This window comes from Triturus cristatus, chromosome 1_2, assembly GCF_964204655.1.
Source record: "Triturus cristatus chromosome 1_2, aTriCri1.1, whole genome shotgun sequence".
In the NCBI taxonomy this organism is placed as follows: domain Eukaryota; kingdom Metazoa; phylum Chordata; class Amphibia; order Caudata; family Salamandridae; genus Triturus; species Triturus cristatus.
In genome coordinates, this window is record NC_140580.1 from 92,410,795 (window position 1) to 92,434,549 (window position 23,755).

General features: G+C 43.1%; 1 protein-coding gene across 2 annotated transcripts in view; it reads right to left on the reverse strand.

The window, feature by feature from the left end:
- The window catches only part of WDR11 (WD repeat domain 11), a 671,833-nt gene that overhangs the window by 81,564 nt on the left and 566,514 nt on the right, over positions 1-23,755 (reverse strand). For both annotated transcript variants that reach the window (XM_085602786.1, XM_085602777.1), the window contains exons 21-22: positions 22,624-22,686; positions 874-939 (exon numbers count right to left, since the gene is read on the reverse strand). In XM_085602786.1, the coding sequence (XP_085458912.1) occupies positions 874-939; positions 22,624-22,686 (129 nt within the window). The remainder of the gene's footprint in view (positions 1-873; positions 940-22,623; positions 22,687-23,755) is intronic.

The window sequence follows — 23,755 nt, forward strand, 5'->3', positions numbered from 1 at the left end:
AAAGTCAAATTGTTACTCCTGAACAACCATTCACAACCATCGACCTGAAACCACCCTAACTAACTTTTATTTCTTGTCGACACATGGGTCTCTCATTCAACTATGCAATTTTTGTCACTTATATGCTCCACATGGTTGGTTTGCTATTTTTGTACTTGTGTTTGTTAACTTACTATATGTTGAGTATGTACGCCTTTACCTGCCAATCGTATTCTGCCTCTCTGTACAGAGCTCTAATACCCTTATGGGTTTTGTTCGCTCTATATAAAATGTTTCAAATAAATCAATAAATATTCCCCATCGCATGACAGAAGAGGACTCTGCATTCTCTGCAATGCAGGATTATCTCACGTATACTGAGTGTTTACACAGGGCCCAACATTGTATGGGCCACTACAAAGACACATGAAGAGCACTAGCAACAGCGGTACAAACCTCTACGACACAACAGATTCACCTAGGCAGCAGCAGACAAAGCTACCCCTAACACAAAGAACCGGTGTAGCTGCCATACATGAGCCCCTCACAAATAAAACTTGTAGTGCTCAGACAACTGCATGTGGGCGCATGTACACACAACCCATGTAGTGAATTTGATTCGCGTGGAAGCAGAGCAGGCTATTCACACAGTCAAAGTCCATTTACTGTAGTAGTAAAGAGGATGTAGAGCTCTATGAGAATGCAGCTTCTGGATGTATTATCGGGTTTTTCCAGCCATACTGTTTACATGGGTCCTGTTAGCTCGATCAAAAAATGAAGTGGAAGAGATGGTATGGGTATAGTTTACTTTAAGAGTGATACTTGCACAGTCGCGTTCATATTAGGAGCATATTTCTCTCTGCAAAAGGTTGAGGTGTTCCTAGTGAATGTTACCTGGCAACCAGCAGGCAGCGCTGCAGAAGGGAGAAGTCAGGATCCAGGAACAGCCTCTTGATGTCACTGAAAAACACAAGACCGAATATGATCTGGTTACAAATGTTGCTCAAGTGAACAATCCCCGTCTCATTTCGATACCCAAATGTGAGGTACTTAAATACATTTGCATTTTAAAAACGTTCAGGTTTTAAACATCATAGTGAACGTTCGGTAGAGGAAAACTTATGCAAGACTTCCAAAAAGCAGATCCTTCAAAACCAGGGCTCTTGAAAGTTCAGGCAGTCAGATATTGCCACAAACTTGAACAAATCTCTCGGATCAGTGAACTGAGGTTAGGAGCGGATGGCCAGATATCGGCTACTTGAATATCTAAGAGCTCATTAAGCAGGCAAATTAAGCAACACGATGGGCCAGTTACTGCCAATTCTGATTGAGTACCGGTGGCTAATGGCTTGGGTCAATTAAAAAATGTAGATGGCAGACACTGTAACGGCCACTTGAACATGTGGGAAATAGTCAAACTGATCAATTACTGAAAGTGAAGTGTCTCTGAGATGGAGCGAGTGCTTCTTAAACTTCTACTGCTAATGAGAAAGTGTGTGGGGCTGTTAAGGGCCTTCGCGCAAACCGTGGTGCTGTTTATCGGCTGTAGACGTGATGACCAACTCGCAATAAGGAGGAAACTTACATGACATTCAAAAGTAATTTAAAGAAGAGGGGCTTCGATGCTTGCTTGGACCAAAATGGATCCAAGGCCAATGCATTCTCCTGAGGGATGACACATCTTTCATTTTAACAAATAAATGCGTGTTTCTGTAGCTAAGAATCTGCTTTTCTTATCACTGTTTTGGAAGCACAGTGTGTAAGGACTAGCAGATTGTCATCATCGCTCTCCCAAACACCTGCACTTGAGGCTTGAGACATGCTGCACCATCTCCGCTTCCCATGCATCTTCATCGCACCTTTCTGTGCAACAGCCAATGTTGTCTACACAAGGCTCACATGATTTTGAATGAAGTCCATTCTGAGGTCTCCTCACACAGGTGGCTGCTTCACTGTAGGGTGGAGACTCCACAGTTCTGAGTGCCGTAGGGGCACTTCTCAAGGCATGGAAAGTGCTTTTGCTGTTTAAGAAAAAGGTGTTTTCCTGACACCAAGAAGCGTGTCCAGAGATGAGACCAGACAGTAGAGTAAGTGGCATTAACTGTATGAAATTGCTTTTTAGCCACGTTCTTTAATGACACTTTGAATGGGAATTTTGACAATGTGCTTACAGACTGATCCTATATGAAAGGATGATTTATTACGAGATGCCTATAACACATTTCAGTACATTTACACACTCATAACATTTGCATGAATATTTTTATGACTTCATCTGAATTCTACAACTAAAATAGAAGAAATTCTTAACAAGGTTTTGTTCAGCAAATACATATTAATTGGTGACTAGGACTATTGTAAAGGCTTTGCTGAACTACACTTTTTTTTAAAACGCCACATCTATGCATGACCAAATTAGTCCATAACACATTCACATCAAGTATTTATATAGAAGAATTACCTATTGGAGGCTAGTGATCCTTCAAAGTGGTGAGGCGTAAAACTTGTCACAGGTTCAACTCGCTGTTCTAAAAATGTGCCTTGGGTGTCCTTACACACAATTGTAACCTTGCACTCACACATTCACACTTTCACATTCACTGACCTTCACTCACAACTACTGGTGTTCAGGGGTGCTGATTTGAACTCCTGGGGTACAGGTATTCTGCTTTAACAGTGCAGCAGCTGCACTAGGGACTCTCTGCCCTGGTGCAGCTGCTGCACCATTGCTAGATGCACCCATTACTCACTCACACGCCCTCATTCTGGCCCACACACACTGCTTTACTCACTCCCTCAATTTCCATTATTCCTACTCACTCTCACTCACACTCACTCATTGATACTCACGCTTTTCTTCTCATTGACACTCACAAACACACATTCGCTCAATCTCATTCACTATCAATCACTCACAAGCACACTTTCACTCACATATGCACAGAGAAACAAGACTGAGTTGTTTTTGTTACTTACCTTTCTTCCTTAGCTGCAAACTCAGAGGCTCCACGGCAGCAGCAGAGCAGGAATCCGGCATTGAACATTGGAACCAACAAGCCATGATTCCCAACAACGAGCCAGACAGATCAGCAGCGCCAGATTTCAGAGGAAGACACACCCCAAGCCCTCTCCCTCTCTTGATGCACAGCTCTATCAGAAGCTGGGACACTGCTAGGCCCCTGCCCCTCTGTGTGGCTCCTCCTGTCGCGTCCTGATAGCCCCATTTTTGAGGATATAGTGTGCTGCCTGGGGTATGTGCAGTATGTCTATTATAAAACGGATTGTGTTTGTGTTAGGACATCGTAATTGTACTACGCACCTCAGATAAGTAATCCAGACATCCATCTAGAGTGCTGTGTTTTTAAACAACACTGTCACTGGATCGTCGCTCAGCCCCTTCTTCCATAAGGAGTCTGGAGGAGATACCGAGAGGGATGACACGCGCACTGCAGAGTTCAAGTAAACACGAAAGTTGTGTTTGCAGGAACACTGCTAAAGTTAATCATCACAAGTGTAATAATTTGATTTATCAGTGCCTCTATGGACTCACAGATGGCAGGGCTACGCTCTAGAGCACCTGAAGACGAGCTGCCCCAGGAATTACCAAAGGGCTAGAGACTGTGACCAAATTCAACTTTCATCATCTAAGGCAAAGGACGCCAGTAGATAGGGTCCAGAGCAGCACACTACAATTTTCACTAAGGAGTGTGGAACAGACAGTTAAAATGCCAGGGGCGCATAAACTCAGCTTCCTGTTGGAATTCTCCAACTGCCCCTCTGTTGACAGTAAAGAATATGTAGAACTAAAGAACGACATGTGACCCAATTCAAAAAGTGTCCAGGTTATATAATGGCATGAGGGAAGGGTGCACAAGAATTATAAACGCACACACATATAAGTAAGCACACCATCTCCCACAACTAGCACAGTTGTATCAAAAGAACACATGCCACCATACATGGCTGGCAATAGAGGGAAGCACTGCTTGGAGTTTAAATGGACTGACTCTGAATGCATTAATGAGCGTCAGTCCAAGGCATAGCCAAGTTGACCTACAAGAAAACAGACCTTTCTACAGGCTTCTGTGCGTTAGCTATATGTCAGGAACACCATGGCATGTTGGATCCTGCCCATTAAACATTTACACAAACGCACACACAAACAGGACTTATAAAGCACTACTATTCACATGTGAGGGTATCCAGGTGCTGAGAACCCTGCTGCTTAGGAGGGTTTAGTTGAATACCAGGTTTTGAGTCCTTTTCTGAATTCCAGCAGAGAGGATGTGGTCCGGAGGTGGAAGGGGGGTAATTTCAGGACTTCACTGCGAGGTAGGAGAAGGAGCATCCTCCACTGTTGCTTCCTCGGATGCAAGGGGTGTGAGCAAGAGAGGGGGAGGCTGGAGAGTTGCTGGAAGTTCAGGAGGCGGCTGATGTATGCTGGTCCTTGGTTGTGTAGGGCTGTGTAGGTGTGGCTCAGCATCTTCAATTGACATCTCTTCTGAATGGCGAACCAAAGGAGCTTATGAGGTGGGGTGGGGTGGGGGGGGGGTCGTGTGTGTCCGCTTAGGGAAGCTGAGGATGAGTCTGGCCGCTGAATTCTGTATAGTCTGCAGTCTCTTCAGGAGGCGTGACATGAGTCATACGTGGAGTGTGTTGCTGTAGTCCATTCTGATGGTGACTAGGGCTTGGGTGACGGTTTGTCTGGTGTTGATGGGGAGGCATGAGCCCCTGATATACCCAATGTTTTATGTTTTGGTTTATAAAGCTTGGAAAATACCCTGTAGGGCATCCGGACATTAGGGTATGGGCCAGTAATCATTTGAATTGATTTGTAGGTTGCACAAAGGCAAGTAGAGTGGGCACACTATGGGTTGAGGGATGGATTGGTATGAAAATGATTAGGCTAACTGAGAAAATTTTACTTACATTTTTCACTTTATTCCAGTTCTTTGCATGCCTCTCCAGGATTCTTATTCCCTTGAATCCTTCTTCAGTCCACTGACATATCGAAACCATAAATATCGTGCTACAGATATAGCGTGTCAAAAATATTGTTTTCCCATACATAAAAAGGTAAGTAGAAAGATATTGAAAAAAATATTGTTTGACACTATCGAAAAAATATATACAAAAATAGTTTAATATATATACATAGTTAAAAAAAGTAAATCTTAAATATTTTAACATAACATTACTAGAATGTAAATTAAATATATTAAAATATTTAAAAATATATATAAATATATACTTATTTAAACAAAAAACATATGTATGTTTATAGAAATATAATGTAAAAGGTGGAAAGTTAATTATAATTGATATTTAATTTTTAATTATTATTATTCAATTGATAATTTTACACATTGTGTAATTAATATATTTTTAAGATATATTTCAGGTACGGTTTGTTAAGTGTGCAGGGGTAAAGAGTGGCAAGTTAATTATGCATAATTAATGAATGATTATGTATTAACTGATTAATTGATAATTAAGTAAATTGTGTAATTATACTTTTTTTTATATTTTTAGGTGTCGGTTATGAGGTTTTTATGGGTGGGAAGTTAATAGAAAAATAACGTATTGGTAATTATTAATTTATGAGTTGGCAATTATGTAAATTATGCAATTATCATATTTGTTAAGTTCTATTTTGGGTGTGGGTTGTTTAATTTGTAGAGGAATATAGTGGGAAGTTAATTAGGTAATAATAAATGAAAACAATATTTATTCATATATTAAAAATAGTTGTTGTATTATTTAATGTGTAAAATGTGTTATACTTTTTTATTTCAATTACATTTTAATTGTTGGCTGTTATGTTTGTGGGAATATAGTGTGCCATTTTGATTAAATTAGTAATATTTGTTTTAATTCACAATAATTATTACACATTTTAATAATTATGCAATTTGTTAAAAAAAAGTTAACAATTAGACATATAATTTTTATATTTCGAATGTAATATTTTTTGTAATATAATAGTTGTTAAAATATATTATTTGACGTGAACTACTCTCTCTCCCTCTACTGCACAAACTGGAGTGGGAATAGTCCATTTTACCCCTTTGGTGTCCAATGCTTTCCGTACTGCTGCACAGACTGGAGTGGGAAAAGTACATTTTACCCCTCCGGAGTCCAATGCTTTCCCTACTGTTGCATAGACTGTAGTGGGAATAGTAAATTATACCACTCCGGTGTCCACCACTTGGCGTAGGAATAGAAAATGTATTATTTATATAGTTAATTTGTTTATTAATATTGTTTAAATAAATATTATGTGTTTAAACATTTAATTTTATATTTTTTTATATACATTTATGTAATTTAAGATATTTTTAGCAAAAAATTTTAGGTATTGTTTACTTTTAATCTATAACTAATTGGAAATATTTTACATTAGTTTGCAGTTTATTTGTTGTAGTTTTTTATTTTAATGTGTATGTAAATATATATGTATATTTATAATTGTTATAATGGTATATTTAAAAACAATTAAACAATTTATATTTTAAATTTTAGGCATTTATATGAGTATATACACATAACCACAGATGTATATATGTGTGTTTGTGTTAGTAAATATTTATATATATATAAAATATTTAACTGAAATTGTAATGTTATATTTTAAAATATTTGTTTTACTTATTGAAACTACTTATACAGAAAAAAACAGTATCCTATATATATATATATATATATATTTTCGATATTTGAGTAAAACTATATTTCTTTACGATATTTTGTATATGTATAGAAAAACTATATTTTTGTGATCGATATTTTTGACACGAAATTTTAGTAGCACAATATTTATGGTTTCAATATTGTGTCAATGAACCACTTGAGAGATCACCTTTACATTTATTATACATGATAATCGTTTGATACGAGTTCTTGATACTACCATCAAAATCTTTCTCCTGTGTCACCACAGTTACTAACAGAGGAACGATCTACCGACACATTATTCGTAATTTACTGTCCCACTTACTGCCCCTAAGCTTGGAGGGCTAAATATGCTTTACACAATTGCTCTAACTCCTACAGACTTGTTTTATACCCCTCATTATTCTAGCTGCAGACACATTTTCTAACTCCTGTTGAATGGCAATAAAACTGTTGCTGACTTTTTCTGTCATCCATTTTTCCTTCCAGCTTTTTCCACTAATTAATTCCATTTGTTATTTCCTCATTTGATTAATATTACTCCATTTTTGAAATATTTGTACATTAAAAATAAATGTTTGCATCCAGCACAAAAGTATCCCTCATATTCCAAATAATTCGAATGTAAGCAGAAACAACTTGTACAACCTGTGCAAACTCATAATAAAGCTTCTGTTAAAAAAATACAATCTGATGGAATCAGCAAATTCTCACCAAATGCCCATTGCGCATTCTGGACATCAATCACTGCATGAACAGGGGCCTGAGCTGACCATAATGTGAATGTATTGTATAGTAATTGCATTTGTATAGTGCTTACTACCCCTGACGAGGCGTCAAAGCGCTTTTTTGGCGAGTAGCACGCTACTCCGGGACCCATAGAGGATTAGTGTTGAATTGGTATAGTGAAACATGCAAGTAAATTTTAAGTGGTGGATATGTTAGTCAGTTATTTGGATTCGGAAGGATAGCAGAAGGATAGAAGAGGAAAGAAGGTTTGTATTTATATAGCGCTTCTAACCCTTGATGGGGTGTTTGAAGCGCTTTTTTTGGCGAGTAGCAGGTTACTCCGGAAACCCGTAAAGGATTAGTGGTGAATTAGTATGGTGAAATATGAAAGTAATTTGAGTGGTGGGTATTAGTCAGTTATTTGGAGTGAGAAGGATAGCGGAGGGATAGAAGGGAAAGAAAGGTGTATGCAGACGGCAAAACTTCACGTGTGGCAAGAATTCCAACAAGGAAGGCACACTGCGGACGGCGGTTCAGGAAGAATAAGCATTCTGATGATGTGTTTATATTTCCTTCCATGTTAGCTATCAAGTGGGTGATCGCCCTAACGGTTTATTGGTTCCTTGCATCGGTTCGAGCATATTAAAGTGCAAGGGCATAATTAAAGTCTCTACGCAACATGCACTGTACTAATTAGCTTCTGAAAAAATATTTAGATCTATATTTGGTCTCAGTATACATGTACCTGTATATAAACAGCATTGTGTCATATTTCGGCAGGAATACATTTAGGGCCTTATTACGAGTATGGCGGTCTTGGGAACACCCTACTCGCAGTGCCGGACTGACCATCACTGTGGGTGCGCCAGCCGTATCATGATGGTGGAGGTGGGACCGCCACAGGACAGCAGACTCCGCTGTGATCCAGGATACTACGGCGTGAGGGTGCGTAAAGGGGCCTTATGCCGATTCCAGCACAGCAGAGCATATTCCGACCTGCAAATCTACCGCCCTTTTTCTGGTGGAGACATCGCCATGAAAAGGGATGGCAGACATGTAGGTTCGGGGGCCCTAACAGGGCCCCCAGCCGAAACAGGGCCTGGAGGTGTAGGAGGAACATGTTGTGCCCCCGGAATTGCACCCTAATTCATGCACGTTGTGGCAAGTGGCATGCACGGCAAGGTGCTGCAAGCACTCTTACGGGGCGTATGCTGTTAAGGCACTCCTATGAGCCTAACACAGCCACCGCCATGAGACCGCCTGCCCTGGATTAAATTCATTATTCCGCCTGGTCGGTCTTCCTGGGATCGCCCCAGTGGCCCATAGTCTTTTTATATGACGTCTGCCAAACCAAAACACCCTCATTATGAGGAATTCATTTGGCCACCCCAATACGTGATATCATTACTAGATCACTCTACACTGGTAAATCACTTTTAAAACATGCCAAGCCTGGGATGCCATGCCTATTTCCTTAAAACAAGTAATTCCCCTTTCAGTTTGTAAAATGATCCACCCCAAACGTTGACGAATATGTTACCTGCTCATTTTAAGAAACAGCATTAGCATATTCCACACGTAGACACCAGCCTGCTAAAACACTGATTCTTAATCTGGGTTCCCCAGCAGCTAGTCATAGGGTCTGCGATCATTTAGAAAACGTGATTATTTTAGTAGAATAATAAAGTGCATATTTACATAGAAATCAAAACCTAAACCTGAAAATGTTAAAACTCTTTGGAGGCGATCCTTGGCTTGATTCATGAGAGCAGCACACGTACAGTGAAAGGAATCTAGAATGAGCGATAGGTGGCCTCAAATTAAGCACTGGCACTGTGCGCCTAGAAGACAACAGCATACATTTGGAACAAAAAAGACAAAGTGGTATGCTAGTGTCTAGCGTCACACTGCGTCTTTAACGATAAAACCAAACACTTAAACGCTCAAACATCCTAATAAAAATGAAAATTCCGACTTTTGTGTATTTTTTTGTGTAAAAATTAAATAAAATATTGCATAAATGTTGAGTTTAACAGATGTATACATGTTTATGTATTTGTGTGTACTCGTGTGGTTCAAGCCGTAGAAACGCTTAGGCCAGGATTCCCGGCATCCAATCGTGAGTCAGGGGAGGGCCACAGAAGTGAAAAGTTTAACAATGACTGCACTAAACATTCTGCAGGAGCCGTGCGTGGGGCTCAGCCCACAGATGCTCCTCTGGAATACGGACCGAACTCCTCCTACACAAAGTTAGGCTCCGAGGCAATAATTACAGACCCTCTAGAATCCTTGACGTCCTCTACTCGGGGCAAGGATAGGGTGACCAGACGTCCCCGTTTTCCCAGGACGGGCCCCGTTTTTTGGAGAAGTGTCCCCGTGTCCCGACACTTTTCTCCAAGTGACTCAAATGTCCCTGTTTTCAAACAGTGTCCAGGTTAAACACAGAAATGTCCCTGTTTTTTATTGTTCCGGTTGAGCATGCGCGCGCATGCTCTCTTTGCACTGTTTACGGCATGTGTCGTTACTGAGGTGAGCGCTGTAGCAAGAAGGGAAATCCTTTGAAGAGAGACATTTTACACGCAGCGCCACCTACGTCATCGTGCCAGCCAAAGTTTCTACTTTGGATAAAACAATATTTCTTCGTCCTGTAGCTTGTATTCATAGCCATACAAACTTTTCAGTAGCCCTTATGCATACCGTGCAAGGATTAATGCATTGCTCATTGCATGTTTTATTCATAACCAATTGATGCATGCTCTGTGTTCTCCATGTCAAAGCTATGACTTGACCTTTTGACTGACCTTTCAGATCACGGCAAACTGTTTAGCTGGAAAGGACTTAAAGGAGCAGGGTTAATGCCTGTGGAAGAGGCGAGCAGTGCTGCTCGAGCTTTTTGCTCAGGTCTTCACACTATTGCACTATGAGATGGTACCAGTGGCTAGAGTGCACTATACATACCCCAGTACGGTAACATGACATCCCAGCAGTGACCACGCAAATGTGGGAGGACTGTGAGGTCGCCCAGCCTTTGCCACCCTTAAGACCCTAAGGCAGTAATACCTGGAGAGAAGGTTTTTTTTTTTACATTGGTCCATGGCTGCCATTTGGCAATTTAGCATTCCGCAGTTTACCTCCCATGCTTTTCTGTCATGAGCAACTAAGCAACATTGGTGAGTTGTACTTTACGTGGTGCTGACGCGCAGCTATAGAAACGAGCATTGATAAAGCTAGTAAATCTGGCGTTTGCTAGCCTGTGATGTTTTATTGATTTTTGGCAAATATATGCTATAGTCCTTAAAAGTGTAAATGTAATAAAAAGTACTAATGCTGCTGTGTGAAGGAGAGGGTTGCCAATAAAAGACCGCGGATTTGTTGTCTGTAATGCTTCATCTTCGTCTGTGGAGGGAGCTGTAATTGTAGTCCTTTTTCTATGTCTACGACAGCTGTCAAATAGTCCTACTTTTATGTCGATGGTTACTGCAAACCGTAGTCCTAGTTCTATGTCTATGACCTGTCCCCGTTTTTAGGTCTCGCCTGAGCCAGCGCTTTAGCGCTGCTCTGGCGAGAGCTATAGAAAACGGGGATTTGGAAGTGCAAACGAGTGCTTTTCAGGCCCCCAACTTCAGTGCATGTGCGCCGGGCGTGCGCACCATTTGGCAGCCTGCGGGTACATTTCACGGGCGCTTTGATGTTCTCAGTGAGCCGCGGGGCCACTGCGAACATCAAAGCGCCCGCGAAAAGTGCTCACCATTTGCCAGCCTGCATTGCCTCTCTCCCCTACCCCCTCCCTTATCCCACTTCCTGCTTGTTATTGTGTGCTTGTCGCTTTAAAATACGTCAACATGGGAAGAGGTTTTGCTGCTCGAACGAGCCATATTCCTCTCTCAGTAGCCATTTTGGTCCCTATGAGGAATTTACTCGATAGCCCGCCGCAGTGCCGCCCCTCTGAAGCTTTGTTCCATTCTGGAGACGGGTGTTGCTGTCTCCAGGCACACAGAGCGGTACCATTTACTTTCGTGGCGGGGGGCTTGTGTCTATGAAAGGAAGGAGCCGAGCTCCTCTGTTCACATTCCGCTGCCGAATTGCCTGAAAAAGATAGCACATAATTACTTAAAGCTCTGGCTGGTGTGACGCCGCTTCACAGCCCTAAAACATCTGGTCCAAAACAAGTGAAACACTATTAAGAAAAGTTTCACAGTCGCAATTGGTACACAAAGGTATCCTTTTACAAGAATAACAGACACAGATATACCAACGACGCTGTGACGTAAGGCGTAGCGGGGCAACGGGCCCTGTGTCACAGCCTCCACAGTGCCTTTATATGTACACTTCTGTTTTTCCGATCCTTGTTCCGCATTTCTGTTTTTCCCCTTTCTTTCTCCCCTCTCAGTCTTCGCTCTTTGTTACTTTGCCTAATTTTGATTCTAATTGTGATTCTTACCCTCTCCCCTCCTCTCTCTCGCCATGTCAGTTTCTCGCGCTTTTATCCAACCTTTCTACAATTCTTGATTCTCTGCCTCTCTCTAAATGCCTTCATTATCTATCCCTTTATATTCCCTCTACAGTTCTTTCACTTTGTTACACGCTGGTCCGTCTTTCTACTTGCCCCTCTTTTGTTTTCTTCCTTCTTTTATTGCAGTTTTAAATAGCGCAAACTCGACTCGAGGGTATCGGAGCGCTTTACATGAGCCCAGTTGCATTATGGATGGACACATTCATTGTTTTGGCACGGGGAGACTAAGTGATTTGCCCAGAAACACAGGATGTTTGAGCCTCCTGCCAGACTCGAACCTGGCTACCCAGCTACAAAGTCGGCCGCTCTAGCCACATTGATTCCATCTCCTCCCACGCTCCCTCCCCGCGTACTCTCTTGCCTCAGGGTATTCAGCAACTCCTGCCTGCCCTGTTTCCTGCCCTCACACCTGCACCCTGCCCCGCCAACTGCGGGAGATGTATTTGCATTCCTAACGAATATACCTGCTCCGGGGCTCCTCTGTTCCCCTTTCATCTACCTGCTTCAGAGCACCTACATCTCTCTTACTTCATCGTTACTTTTGCTTGTTCCTAGACTCCTATGTGCCTGTTGTCTCGTCCGTCCCTCTGCCTGCTCTGCTCCTGGATCTCCTTGCCAGCTCCGGCTTCCCTCTTCCTACCGCTCTGCCTGCTCCTGCTTTCTCTCGCTTTATCTTTCTGCCTGCTCCGGCTCCTACTGTCTCTCTTCTTACCTCTTTGCCTGCTCCTTCTCGTGCCTCTCTGCTTGTAAGGTCCCGTTTCTCTGCTTCTCCGCGGCGGGGCTCCAAGGATTGGGTCCAGATGTGCTCCAGCTGCAGGACGGGTTCGCACAAGACATGCATGACACACACATCTCACAATTGTGCAGCCTCCTTGTTATCACCTGACTTATCATGAGGAAGACTGCAACGTAACTCCAGAAATATTTTGGACCACCCACCTATGTGTTAGGACACATGTTGCATCTTCAACAGTCCACACATATACAGTGAATAATGTGCTTGTAAAGCTCATAAATGAGCATACATACCCAGGCAGGCTTTAGGGCAGTGCGACAGGTGCGGCTGCACCGGGAGCAGACCTGGGGAGGGGGCACTGACCTCAGGAGGGGTGATGTGTTTAGCAATAACTTACAATTTCAACACCTTCTGCAGAGTAACTTGTGCATCGAACCTTCGGCATATAATGCATAAGAAACGTGGGTATCAAGGTCATAGTGATATTCAAACATATTTATATTTCATAAATCATCATTAATGTCTTAGTTAATTTATTGTCTATCTTCATATGTTCATTGCTTCATATAAAATTTGCTTATAGAACTTGTTCTTGCCATCATAGACATTATTCTTTACAGGGATAGCAAGTCCGAGTTATGTTCTCTGTGCTCGCAAGCTTTGGGCTTTTTCAAGTCTGAAAAATGTTCCAATGGTAATCATTATAAATGTAGTATGGGCACAAGCAGATATGAAATTCTTAGACTTGGATAAATACTTCCCAAGCCACAGTCCATGCTTGTAAAAGGTAATCACACTGCTGAGGCGCGACACGTGGTGCTCATAAAGTAACATGAAATTAAGTAATGTCTTCCATGTGTTAAACCTATGTAAAAACCGGGTAAAAATTTAAAAACTATACTTAATAATTTATTATAGCCTAGTCATGTCCTCAAGGGTCCCTAATGTGAATTAAGCAGGAACCAGACTGAGACAAATTGTAGGAAAAGAGCAACAGAATGGGGAAAGGATGGACCAGAATGGGGTCATATGATGAAGTTCTGGCAGCATGTCGTATTAAGATATTTACACTTCAGGCCTACTTTGTGCTCACACTATCCGCTGGTCATTTTGTCTTCAGAAAGAATTATAAAAATTGCAGATAAATGAAAGGCCTATGTATGTAGTAATTGAATATTAACTTTAGTGAAAAGCCTGCTATATCAGTAGTTTGGACTATTAATTTATTTATGTATGTACCGTATCACAAACTAGTAGCACATCACCTTAGTGACTAAAGAAATATGAATGTATTAGAACATAAAAGATTTAATACAGGGTTTTGACTATGGCCTCATTTGCGATGACATTCATACCAAATTGTTTAGTTGCTCCCGACGTGTTGATAGTTCTAGTTGAATGCTTCGCAGAATAAATAGGTTTTCAGGAGTTTTCTGAACCGGAAGTAGTTGTCTTCACAGTCAGGCCCCCCAAGATATTGCAGCCTGGACTACCAAATTTGCGGAACAAAAGAGGGCCTTTTGTCAAAGTGTGGTGCATGTATTTGGATCAGGTAACCAGATGCTGGAATGGAAGGAAACGCTTTGGACTAGTGTTCAGATGACACACAAGGATGTCTGCTTGTAGCACACATTTGTAATGGGTTGCACGACTCTCGTCGTTTTATTTTACATCTCTGACATTGTTTGCACTCCTTTTTGATGTAAATTCTCAGAAAAATCTTCTTCAGATTAATTTTTCGAAATGGTTGTAAATAAATCTTTGTACTTTGTCACATTCCCACTACACCAGGCTGAATTTGTCTTCTTGAAAGTGTTTTAATGACTTATTTGTGAAGCTTTCTATTATATATCCACAGTAACTTTGAGGAGCAAGACATGCACACATGGTCACCCTCACTCTAATAGAGTTTAAAGCTGTTTATTGTTAAACCTTTAGACTGCTTTGCTCTAGTCTTCCAAACATTTCATTAACAAGCATTGGCATAGCCAATAGGTCTCGCCTTTGGGACCTTATAAGTGTTTAGCCATGCAACAGTTGATATTCTAGCACTAAAGATATTGTGCTGCTTAACTAAATACTTATAAGGTCCCAAAAGCGAGACCTATTGGCTATGCCAATGCTTGTTTGTTTAGAGAATCTGGTCACCCTAGGCAAGGAACACCACGCCATCAGACTCGTTCGTCTACGTGAATATAATCCATTGACCACTGTATAACCCCTTAATTATGCGAGAGGTTTTATGAGCATCTTTACAATTACAAAGAATACATTTTGAGACGGTAAAATTGATAAAACGTTCATTAAAAAAAGATATTGAAAAAATATTTTTTGTAAGTGCAAAACCAGAGACTGCCACAAGATGGCAAAACAATGTTACAATTACATTATTACCAAAATACGTTTTATCTCCGGGGATGTTCCTGTGAAGCATGGCACATACTGGCACCCAATAAGCACATTCACAGTTAGTTGATGTCTCGTGAAGGATTTAGGACTTTAGTTGTTTCTAGATCTGGCGTTACCCAACACTTTTTCGATTTTACTACATATCTATATAATATACTTATATACAAGCTTTCAGCCAGACCTCGTCAGCCATTGGTCTGTTGTGTCGTTCTCATTCTAGCGATTACAGCATACAGCAAGGGGCAATGGGCCAGCGCACCTCATCCACTGGCTACTTTCACGATGAACGACAGCATTCTACACACAAATTCAGTGCCAAGACTACTGCCGAAATATAAGTTTTTGGAGAGCAAAAAATTATTTTTGCATTTAGCCAATTTCTTTTAATATTGGTCAAGGAAGGGCCAGTAACTCCCCCACCAATAAGACTTTACAAAAACCAAGACGAAACAAGCATTGATAAAGCTGAATGCTAGCAGCGAACGTCAGACATACCGTTGTTGCGCTGCTTTGTAGATGAACTGGGAGGTTGCGTGGCACACCCGAGTACTCTGCAGCCAAGATCACACAACATATTCTCTAACCCTAGAAACAGACCCCCTAAACAAAATGAACGATCACTCGTCCCAAACAACCTCCGAAGAATCAGGTGCTCTCGAAACAATGACCACCTCCCATTAACCACATCAAAGCTGCCCTCCCCACTGAAACCAGGCCCGGGTTCTAGAGGGTGGGCCAGGCCCACCCAAACATGAGCCTGGCCACCCAAACATGAGCCTGGCCACCCAAACATGAGCCTGGCCACCCAAACATGAGCCTGGCCACCCAAACATGAGCTTTGCCCACCCAAACATGAGCCTGGCCCACCCAAACATGAGCCTGGCCACCCAAACATGAGCCTTGGCCCTAGCAGTGACGGCTTAAAGGCCAATAGAAAATGGGCACTTTAATTTAAAACGTTCCTGTGAACGTTGTTTTCCTTCCTGTTCTGGAAGTTGCGTGATTGGTTCTGGGCTCTTTCTCACAGGGACCCACAATCATGCATCTCTTTTTAGGTCTCGGCTGCGAAAGGCTGCGCTTGCGCAGTCTCGCTCCGAGATTTAATGAGTTTGAGTGACTTTGAGAAGAGGGGCTTGCACCCGCCCCTCTTCTCTCCTGTTCTCCATTGGCTGGCCTCTTAAATGCTGGCCAGCCACTGGAGAAGAGGTCCAGTCACTCCGTTGAAGCCCCGTCCTTTTCGGATCGGGGGGCGTGTTTTTTGCGAGAAGTCTCAGGGAGGAGACAACAGCAAAACACGCCCCCCAATCCGAAAAGGACACTCCCTTCCTCCGAGGCATTTTCTGCTGTGCCTCGGAGAAAGGCGGTGGTGTCCCGGCGTTGCTCCCTCACCTGATCTCTTTATTCGGATTCAGCTGTTTGTGTGCTTGCTTTGGTGCGCGCTGATGCGTGACCTTCAGGGTGGGCAGGGTGGATGTGTTGTGTCATGCGCGGTTTAAACTGCACACACGACGAGCTGGGAACTTAATTTATGTGGCGCCAGACAGCAGTCTTTGCTTGCCAGTGCCAACGAAGCTGCAAGGTTAGGTGAGTAGGCACCGGCCGGCGGAACAAACACATGGGAGGACAGATTAGCAGGCCACTGGTTTGTTTGTATGCAATGCATTGCCTACAGACACAGTAGACCGCAGCTACTTATTTGCAAAGCTTGTAAGGATACATTAATCTTATGAACGGTCAGTCTACTCGTAGGAATTGTATTTTGAAAGCGACCAAATCTATTCCTTGAATTGTTATACAAACTAGATGAATGTGAAAAATCAAAAGGAATTAAGTACATGGATTTTGAACACACCTTAAAAAAAATTCAGGCAGTATGACACTGAAAAGGTTCCTGGTCGTTTAAATATGGCCGCTACGGATCACAAGTCTCGCCTATTGCCGATACAACTGTAACGAAGGCGTCATCCATGTGAAAAAAAAAAAAGTGGAGGAGTGAGCCCCATGACCTATTACTGGCAAGTAACGGAAGATAAGCCTCTGCCAAAAGTACCAGTGTCTTGGCCGGAGAAAAGCCGGTCCCATAGGAAACACGAGCGTGTGACCCTGGAGAGCCCCCTGCTTTACTGTTGTAGGCGTACCCTGTGTGACGTTTAGGTGAAGTCCCAATCGAAGACGGTTGGCAGGCTGCCGGGAGAGAGACGCCATTGCTGTTTCTTCGTCAAAGTGAAAGTGCTGCTCAGGGTGGCGGTAGGCTGCGTGGGGATTTATCTCCTTCCGCTCCCTTGACTGTGTCCGGGCGTCTCTCCGTCCTCTCGTTGCCCAGGGGCTCGGTGTAAGCGGCGGCAGACATGGCGTGCGGTGCCACTCTGAAGCGGCCCATGGAGTTCGAGGCCCTGCTTAGCCCGCAGTCCCAGTCCCCTAAGCGCAGGAGGTGCGCTCCGCTGCCTGGGTCCCCTGGGGGACATTCCCAGCAGCGGTGCGGACTGATGTCCCACGGTGACGAACCGCCCCAAGGAGCACCACCACCTCTGCCTTTCGTTGGGGAGCGACGCCTCACCCCAGGTAACTGCAGAGGAGGCTCAGGCCGGGTGACACAGGGAAAGCGACGGTCTCGGCATTGTTAAAGTTAGAGCTATTGGCATTGCTCATGACAATGCTGTTTCTTTAAATGTTTTAAAAACAAAAACATAAACAAAAATAATGTCATGAGCAATGCCAATAGCTCTAACTTTACCAATGCCGAGACCATTGCATTGTAAATGCTTGTTAAAAGGTGGGCTGTGTCCTGCAGGTACAGTGGGGTATGGCGAAGAGGACACATTCTTTCTTTGGCACCAGCTGCATTGGATATTTCCTTTTCTATTCAGTGCTAGAGAAAATAAGTATGTTTCCCCTGATTCCCCTTTACTGACCCCTGCAGCTGCTTATCAGATTGGGCGGTCTGAGTAGGAAAGGAAATGAGGGACTTATTTGTTATTATTTTTTAAATCTGCACAGGCCCAGCAATTTTTATACTTTATGTATGCTACATTTAAATGTTTTTATCATAATCATGGCAATAGATGCAAGGAAACAATACACATTTCCAGATAACTGGTGAATAATGATTCTGCTGGAGAGCAATCCTTTGTCGGTAGTTTTGAAATACAGATAAACTGTATTTTGTGTGGATAGCTCAGTGGGTTACTGCCTTTGTCACAGAGATTCTTGTGTTACTTGCAGTTCAGAAGTTACAATCCAAGCATAGGACAGTGACCTATGAACTGTCATCAAAGAGCTGCATACAAACATGAATAGTATGGATAGAGCTTCACTTTTTTGTTTTTAGTATTGTGATATAGTTACAACTTCCCAGTCTTTCGTTATTCTAATGTTGCTAAAAAGAGTTCATTTGGGCAGATATACATTTGTATTAGCAAAGCCAACCACCCAACCACTGGGGTATGCTTTAGATCCTGAGTTTGTGCTTCTCCAGACCAAACCCCTTAAAATATACTGCCCACTAGTATGGATGACGTGATTCCTACACCTTGAAATCCTCATTGACTTATGTGACATTCCCTACAGACTGAATTACATACTTGTATGACTCATTGTCTCCGTATAATGTGTGCGTGATGGAAAGTACTGTGACACCCTACACTGATATGAGTAACGCTATACAACAAATGAAATGCATAGGAGAGAAGGGTTACGGAGAGATGAAGGACACTGCTGGAGGGTGGTAGTAATGGTATCTGCGGAGAAAGAAGTGAGTGGTGGGGCACCAAAAAACACGATCGCCCTAGCGCTAAAGCCGGCCATTTCAATGTTTTAAGTTGCTTTTACTAATGTTTGGTACCGGGAATAATGAAAGTGGAGCTGAATGGTGGCTAATATGGGGCCTAAGTGAATAATCGGGCCAGGAAGTATTTGTGTTGAAACCTGGCCTGCTGGGATTTGAGAGTCTGCACTTAGGTCCAGACATTGCTCTTACTTTCAAATAATTCTCCCCATGCTCTGTATTCACACAGAATCGATCCGTTGTATCATGGTGACTTTTTACAAGTAGATATCATGTAATCCAGGACTTGTGGACTACCACAAGAAGCAACAAATTAGGATCGCAGTGACCCATCCAAATGCACCCTTGCCCACCCAAATCAAAATTGCTGGAGCCGGGCCTGTCTGAAACTAAAGGGTCTCAGGTCTCCGAGGCAACTTCCATGCCCGGCCTCGTGAAAGGTGCCCTGGTGCTGTGGCACTCACGGAAGCCTAGCTCTGCTCACCCTCAGGTCCACTATCATACCACGAAACATTCTCCACCTCAACAGGACACGATTGGTGGTGGTGGAGGAGGTGTGATACACAAGGACTCCTTGATACGCACACTGATGAACACAATAAACTGTTCATTCAGTGCTTAATTTGAGCCAGAGCTTTCCGGTGCTGAGCACCGGCACTTAATTGGTTTCCGGTGCTCGGCACCGGCACCTAATTGTCAAACACCACTCTTAGGGCAGTCTGCCACAAGGTGGCGCTGCTCATTTAATTTAGAGATAAGCAGTATCACAGTTATTTAGGAAAACAATATACATTATAAAATTACTAACACCTGCCTCCCCAGCCATTCATTTAGCTTTGGGGACCTGGAATTATCTGAACTGTCTCATTAACATGCAAGAGAGTTGGTTAGTAGTTGTTTTGGCAGCGATGACAGGGGCGATGGGTGGTGCAAGCTGCAGTGGCCTCCTGGTCAGAGCCCTGGCACTTAATATTTTACAAATTAAGCACTGTGTTCATTCCATTACCTCACTGCGGCAATTATAAACACAACTCCTAAACCACAGAGGCTGAGCATCTTTTTCTGCCCACTGGGCAACAAAAACAGCTTCACGGTTGGCTTCTCTGACTGTAGCACCTATCAACTGATCTCTGCTTGTGGCCAGGTTTCCCCTCCTAAATCCTTCCTAGTGGATAATAATAAAGCACCTGCCCTACCCACAATGAAGACTTCTACCCAGGACCTGGTTTGTGTAAAGAAACACCACACACAACCCTCGCACTCGGTCAGATTGGATGGGACGGACCAACTCTAGTCCTTTTAAAAAGCGGACATTATTCCACCCTTCACAAGCCAAACTAGTGTCTAAAATGGTAAACTAAAGACCTCTAGACGCATTCCTCAGAGCAAAATGTAGCAAACATCAACCCTTGGTATGATCTTAATGCTTTGTAATTTTTAGAAGGAATACTCTCAGAGCTCTATTCAAGTTCATATTTTGATTTTTTTTATCAGCTTCTTTTCACAAGTCTGATTATTACTCCAATAGATGCTATTGAGGGGTGATGTTGTCATATTACAGCATTTAGTTTCATATCTTCGTTTTCAGTCGTTACAATGGTTACAGACCCTTAAATAAGCTGGGATAGCCCACAGCCCTGTCATGGGATATTTGTGTGGGGAAGTGGGCAGGATCACGGATAGTTAGTGGGGCTATTGGTAAAAAACAGTAGAGTCTAACCTAACAGGGTTGATTTTGCTCCTCTTTGGTAGAATCGCCAATACCCTTCCCACTAAAGGAGCGCCTTGTATTTTTTTAGATGAACGTCTTAGAGAGGTTTTGGATTTGTAAGAGGGGAGACGCTGAGCTTATCTCATTGTCGTTGACTTCTATTGTCCTCCCTCTCCGCACAGGCTGCAGGTAATGCATAGACAGTCACTCTTGTGGGGGTATGCATCATCAGTATGAGCAGGCCTATTGTAGCCCCTGAGGTTTCTGTACTCCCTATGGAGTAATGGAACTTTCTTGCAGGGGAGTCAGGTATAAGAGAGCTCGAGAGAGCCACCGGCCTCTGCCCCAAACAACCCCTTGCCACTAAAAGCCATGTCAGTCAGGCTTGCATAGCCCCTGATAAACCCCTGATGCCAGTATTAAGTAGTGCCAGCTAAGAATCATACAGATCATTGAACTAGCCAATCATTTCACTGCATTCAAGTTCAATCTCAGTGCTTGTTTCGAAGCGTCTCTCTCACCCTTCTCTAGCTGGAACAAGGGCTCCTTCACATGACCAGAGTAAATGTGTTGTACTGAAACATGTCGACCCACAAAGCAAAGGAACAGCAGGCATGCTTACAAGAGGCACTTAAGGTCCCGAGAGCGGACCGAGCAGAGGTTAACAGCTTTCTGCCTAGGATCCATAGTTTCACAGACTCCCAGCGCAGCTGCGAGGACCATGAAATGCCAGGATTTGTTTTGGCTCAAAACACCTTAACCACTAAGCGCTCTAGCATGAGGTGGGCGCTCATACACCCGAGGTGAAAGGATGGATCTCAGCTGCTGGTGGTGTACTGTACGAGCTGAGTGAGGCTTTTACCAAGTGGACAAGCTAAAGGAGAGCCTCTTCAAACGGTCATGCTGACTGATCAGAAGGAGCTAGCACCTCTTTTCTGAGCGGTGCCGAGTATAAGGTCGGTCAATGAAATTGGCTTAAGTTCTGGAGCTATACAGCATCCCACACCCTCCAAGATGGCGGATCTTCTAAACCTTGCAGTCTTAAAGCCAGCATGGTGGCGGCACTGTTGAGGAACGTCATATCGAAGACTTGGGCCGAAGCCACCATGATGTAAAGGTTGAGAGTGCGCTGACTCCGGGGTGAGTACGACGCTAGCTGGTCTGCAGGCAAGACAGAGGTCAAGAAAATACGTAGCATGGTGGCAACAAAAGCTCACACTTGGGCCTCACTCGATGATGTGGAGGGGAAGGACACATTCTTGTCATAATGCAAAATGCCCAGCACCAAGTAGGGCTTGAAGAAAAAAAATCAGCTAATGCAAAGGATGTCTTTGCATAAATTTTCTCCTACCAGAGAGGTGCTTGTGCAGTTGGAATGAGAATCTAAAATGTTACCTACATTTAGTATGATGGTGAAAGCACTCCTTACCATTGGGACAGCAACACCTAAAGAGGTGTGGAGAGCCTTAGATACACAGGTCTTGGAACTTTTGCTGATGCAATGTCAAACAAGGTATAAAGTGAGCTCTCTCCCATTTTCCTGCCACAGAACGTGCATGCTTGTTGTGACACAGACCCAAATACCACAACACTCCAAGCATGTCACATACAGGACTGCTGCAGAAACAAGCCTTATTTCAGTATCCCCTGGGATTGGGATTAAATTTAAAAGACTTGGCAGGGAGCATTAGGAAATTAAAAAGTCAGAAATCAGAAATGAGTGAGGCTCTCATTTAGGCCTTCAACTAAAATCTGAGGCAAGAGAGAGAAAATAAACTGAGGTCAACAGCACAGGTGACACCTATGGAGTTGTACATCACTTTTGGAGAGGACACCATGACTCCCCAGTTAGATTAATTTGGGTGCTGCCAGGAGCTGATGCAGAGTACTGCTAGAAGAAACTGCAGACAAGCTTGATGCAGAGGAAGATTTCTAAGTTGAAAAATAAGATGAGGGAATCAACAAAAAAACTAATTCATAAGAAATATTGTTAACCACAAGTCAAACATCAGCTCAACCAGTATTCACAGTGGGGTTACTGATTTCAAATCCGCTACAAGCCTTTACACATCTAAAAAAAGAGCACTTACTTCGACAAGGAATTCAACTGTTCCTGCAGACGGACTTTTATGTCATCATTCTCTGGATAGTCACTATAAAGAAAAAAACGGAGAGGTGGTTACTTTTGGGTCATGCACAAAGAAGGAAAGAACGAGAACAACTCAACCCCATACTTCATCTCTGATGTGTTAATATGTGAATAATTAAATATTCAGTTTTAACATTGTTTCTGAGGCTCGATCATCTTCTATCTACTCACAGCCTCTCCAACTCTACTCCCAGGCAGGTTGGTTGCTTCTTAAATATTGCATGGATCTTTCCTTGAATTCTTTTATCTCCCCGGTACTTCCAACAGGAGGCAAGCACACACAAGCCCTTGTAGATTCTTCCCAAGCAGGATACCACAGCAGGGCAAAAAGAGTCAGTCATTTTCTTCTACCACAGACAGAAGCAGCAACTGCAGGCCAACCCACCCCTCACACAGAAAAAGCAGCGCTCCTCACATAGTCCTTCCGCTCTTCTTCTTGGCAGGGTTCTATTGTTTCTTAAAGTCCTGGGATTTTAGGTCTAATACTTATATCTCACTTTGTCATTGTTCTCGTTGTGGCAAGGGTCCCTGCGCTCAGTCCAAACCAGTTCTGTCCTCCCTTGTCCATCATGACTACAGAGGGTGGAGACAGCATTGTGCAAAGGAGACACAACCTATTCAGGTGCTAGCGAAACTCCTCCCACCACTATAAATGCAGACCAGGTCTATTCAGCCAAGTGATGAGTCACCCAGGAAAGGCAGGGCACACCTCAACCCCCCTTGTGACTGTCTAGAGTGAATGCACATCCTCAGGTCCTGTCACTCCACAACCAGATACTGAATACACAAGCAGTCAGAGGCACACTTTCCAAAAGGGGCATTTTCAAACACACAATTTAACTAGCATTGGCATAGCCAATAGGTCTCGCCTTTGGGACCTTATACGTTTTTAGCCATGCAACAAGCACATGACATAGTTCGCTCCTTTGATCTGCACTTTGAGGATATAGTGGGCGCAAGATCACGAAAAGTGTGAAAGCGTACTATGTGTCACAAGGCATACTAAGGAAGAGCTCATTGTGTGAGATAACCTAAGAGTGAAGGAGGGGACGCAGTGCCTGTAACGTAGTAGC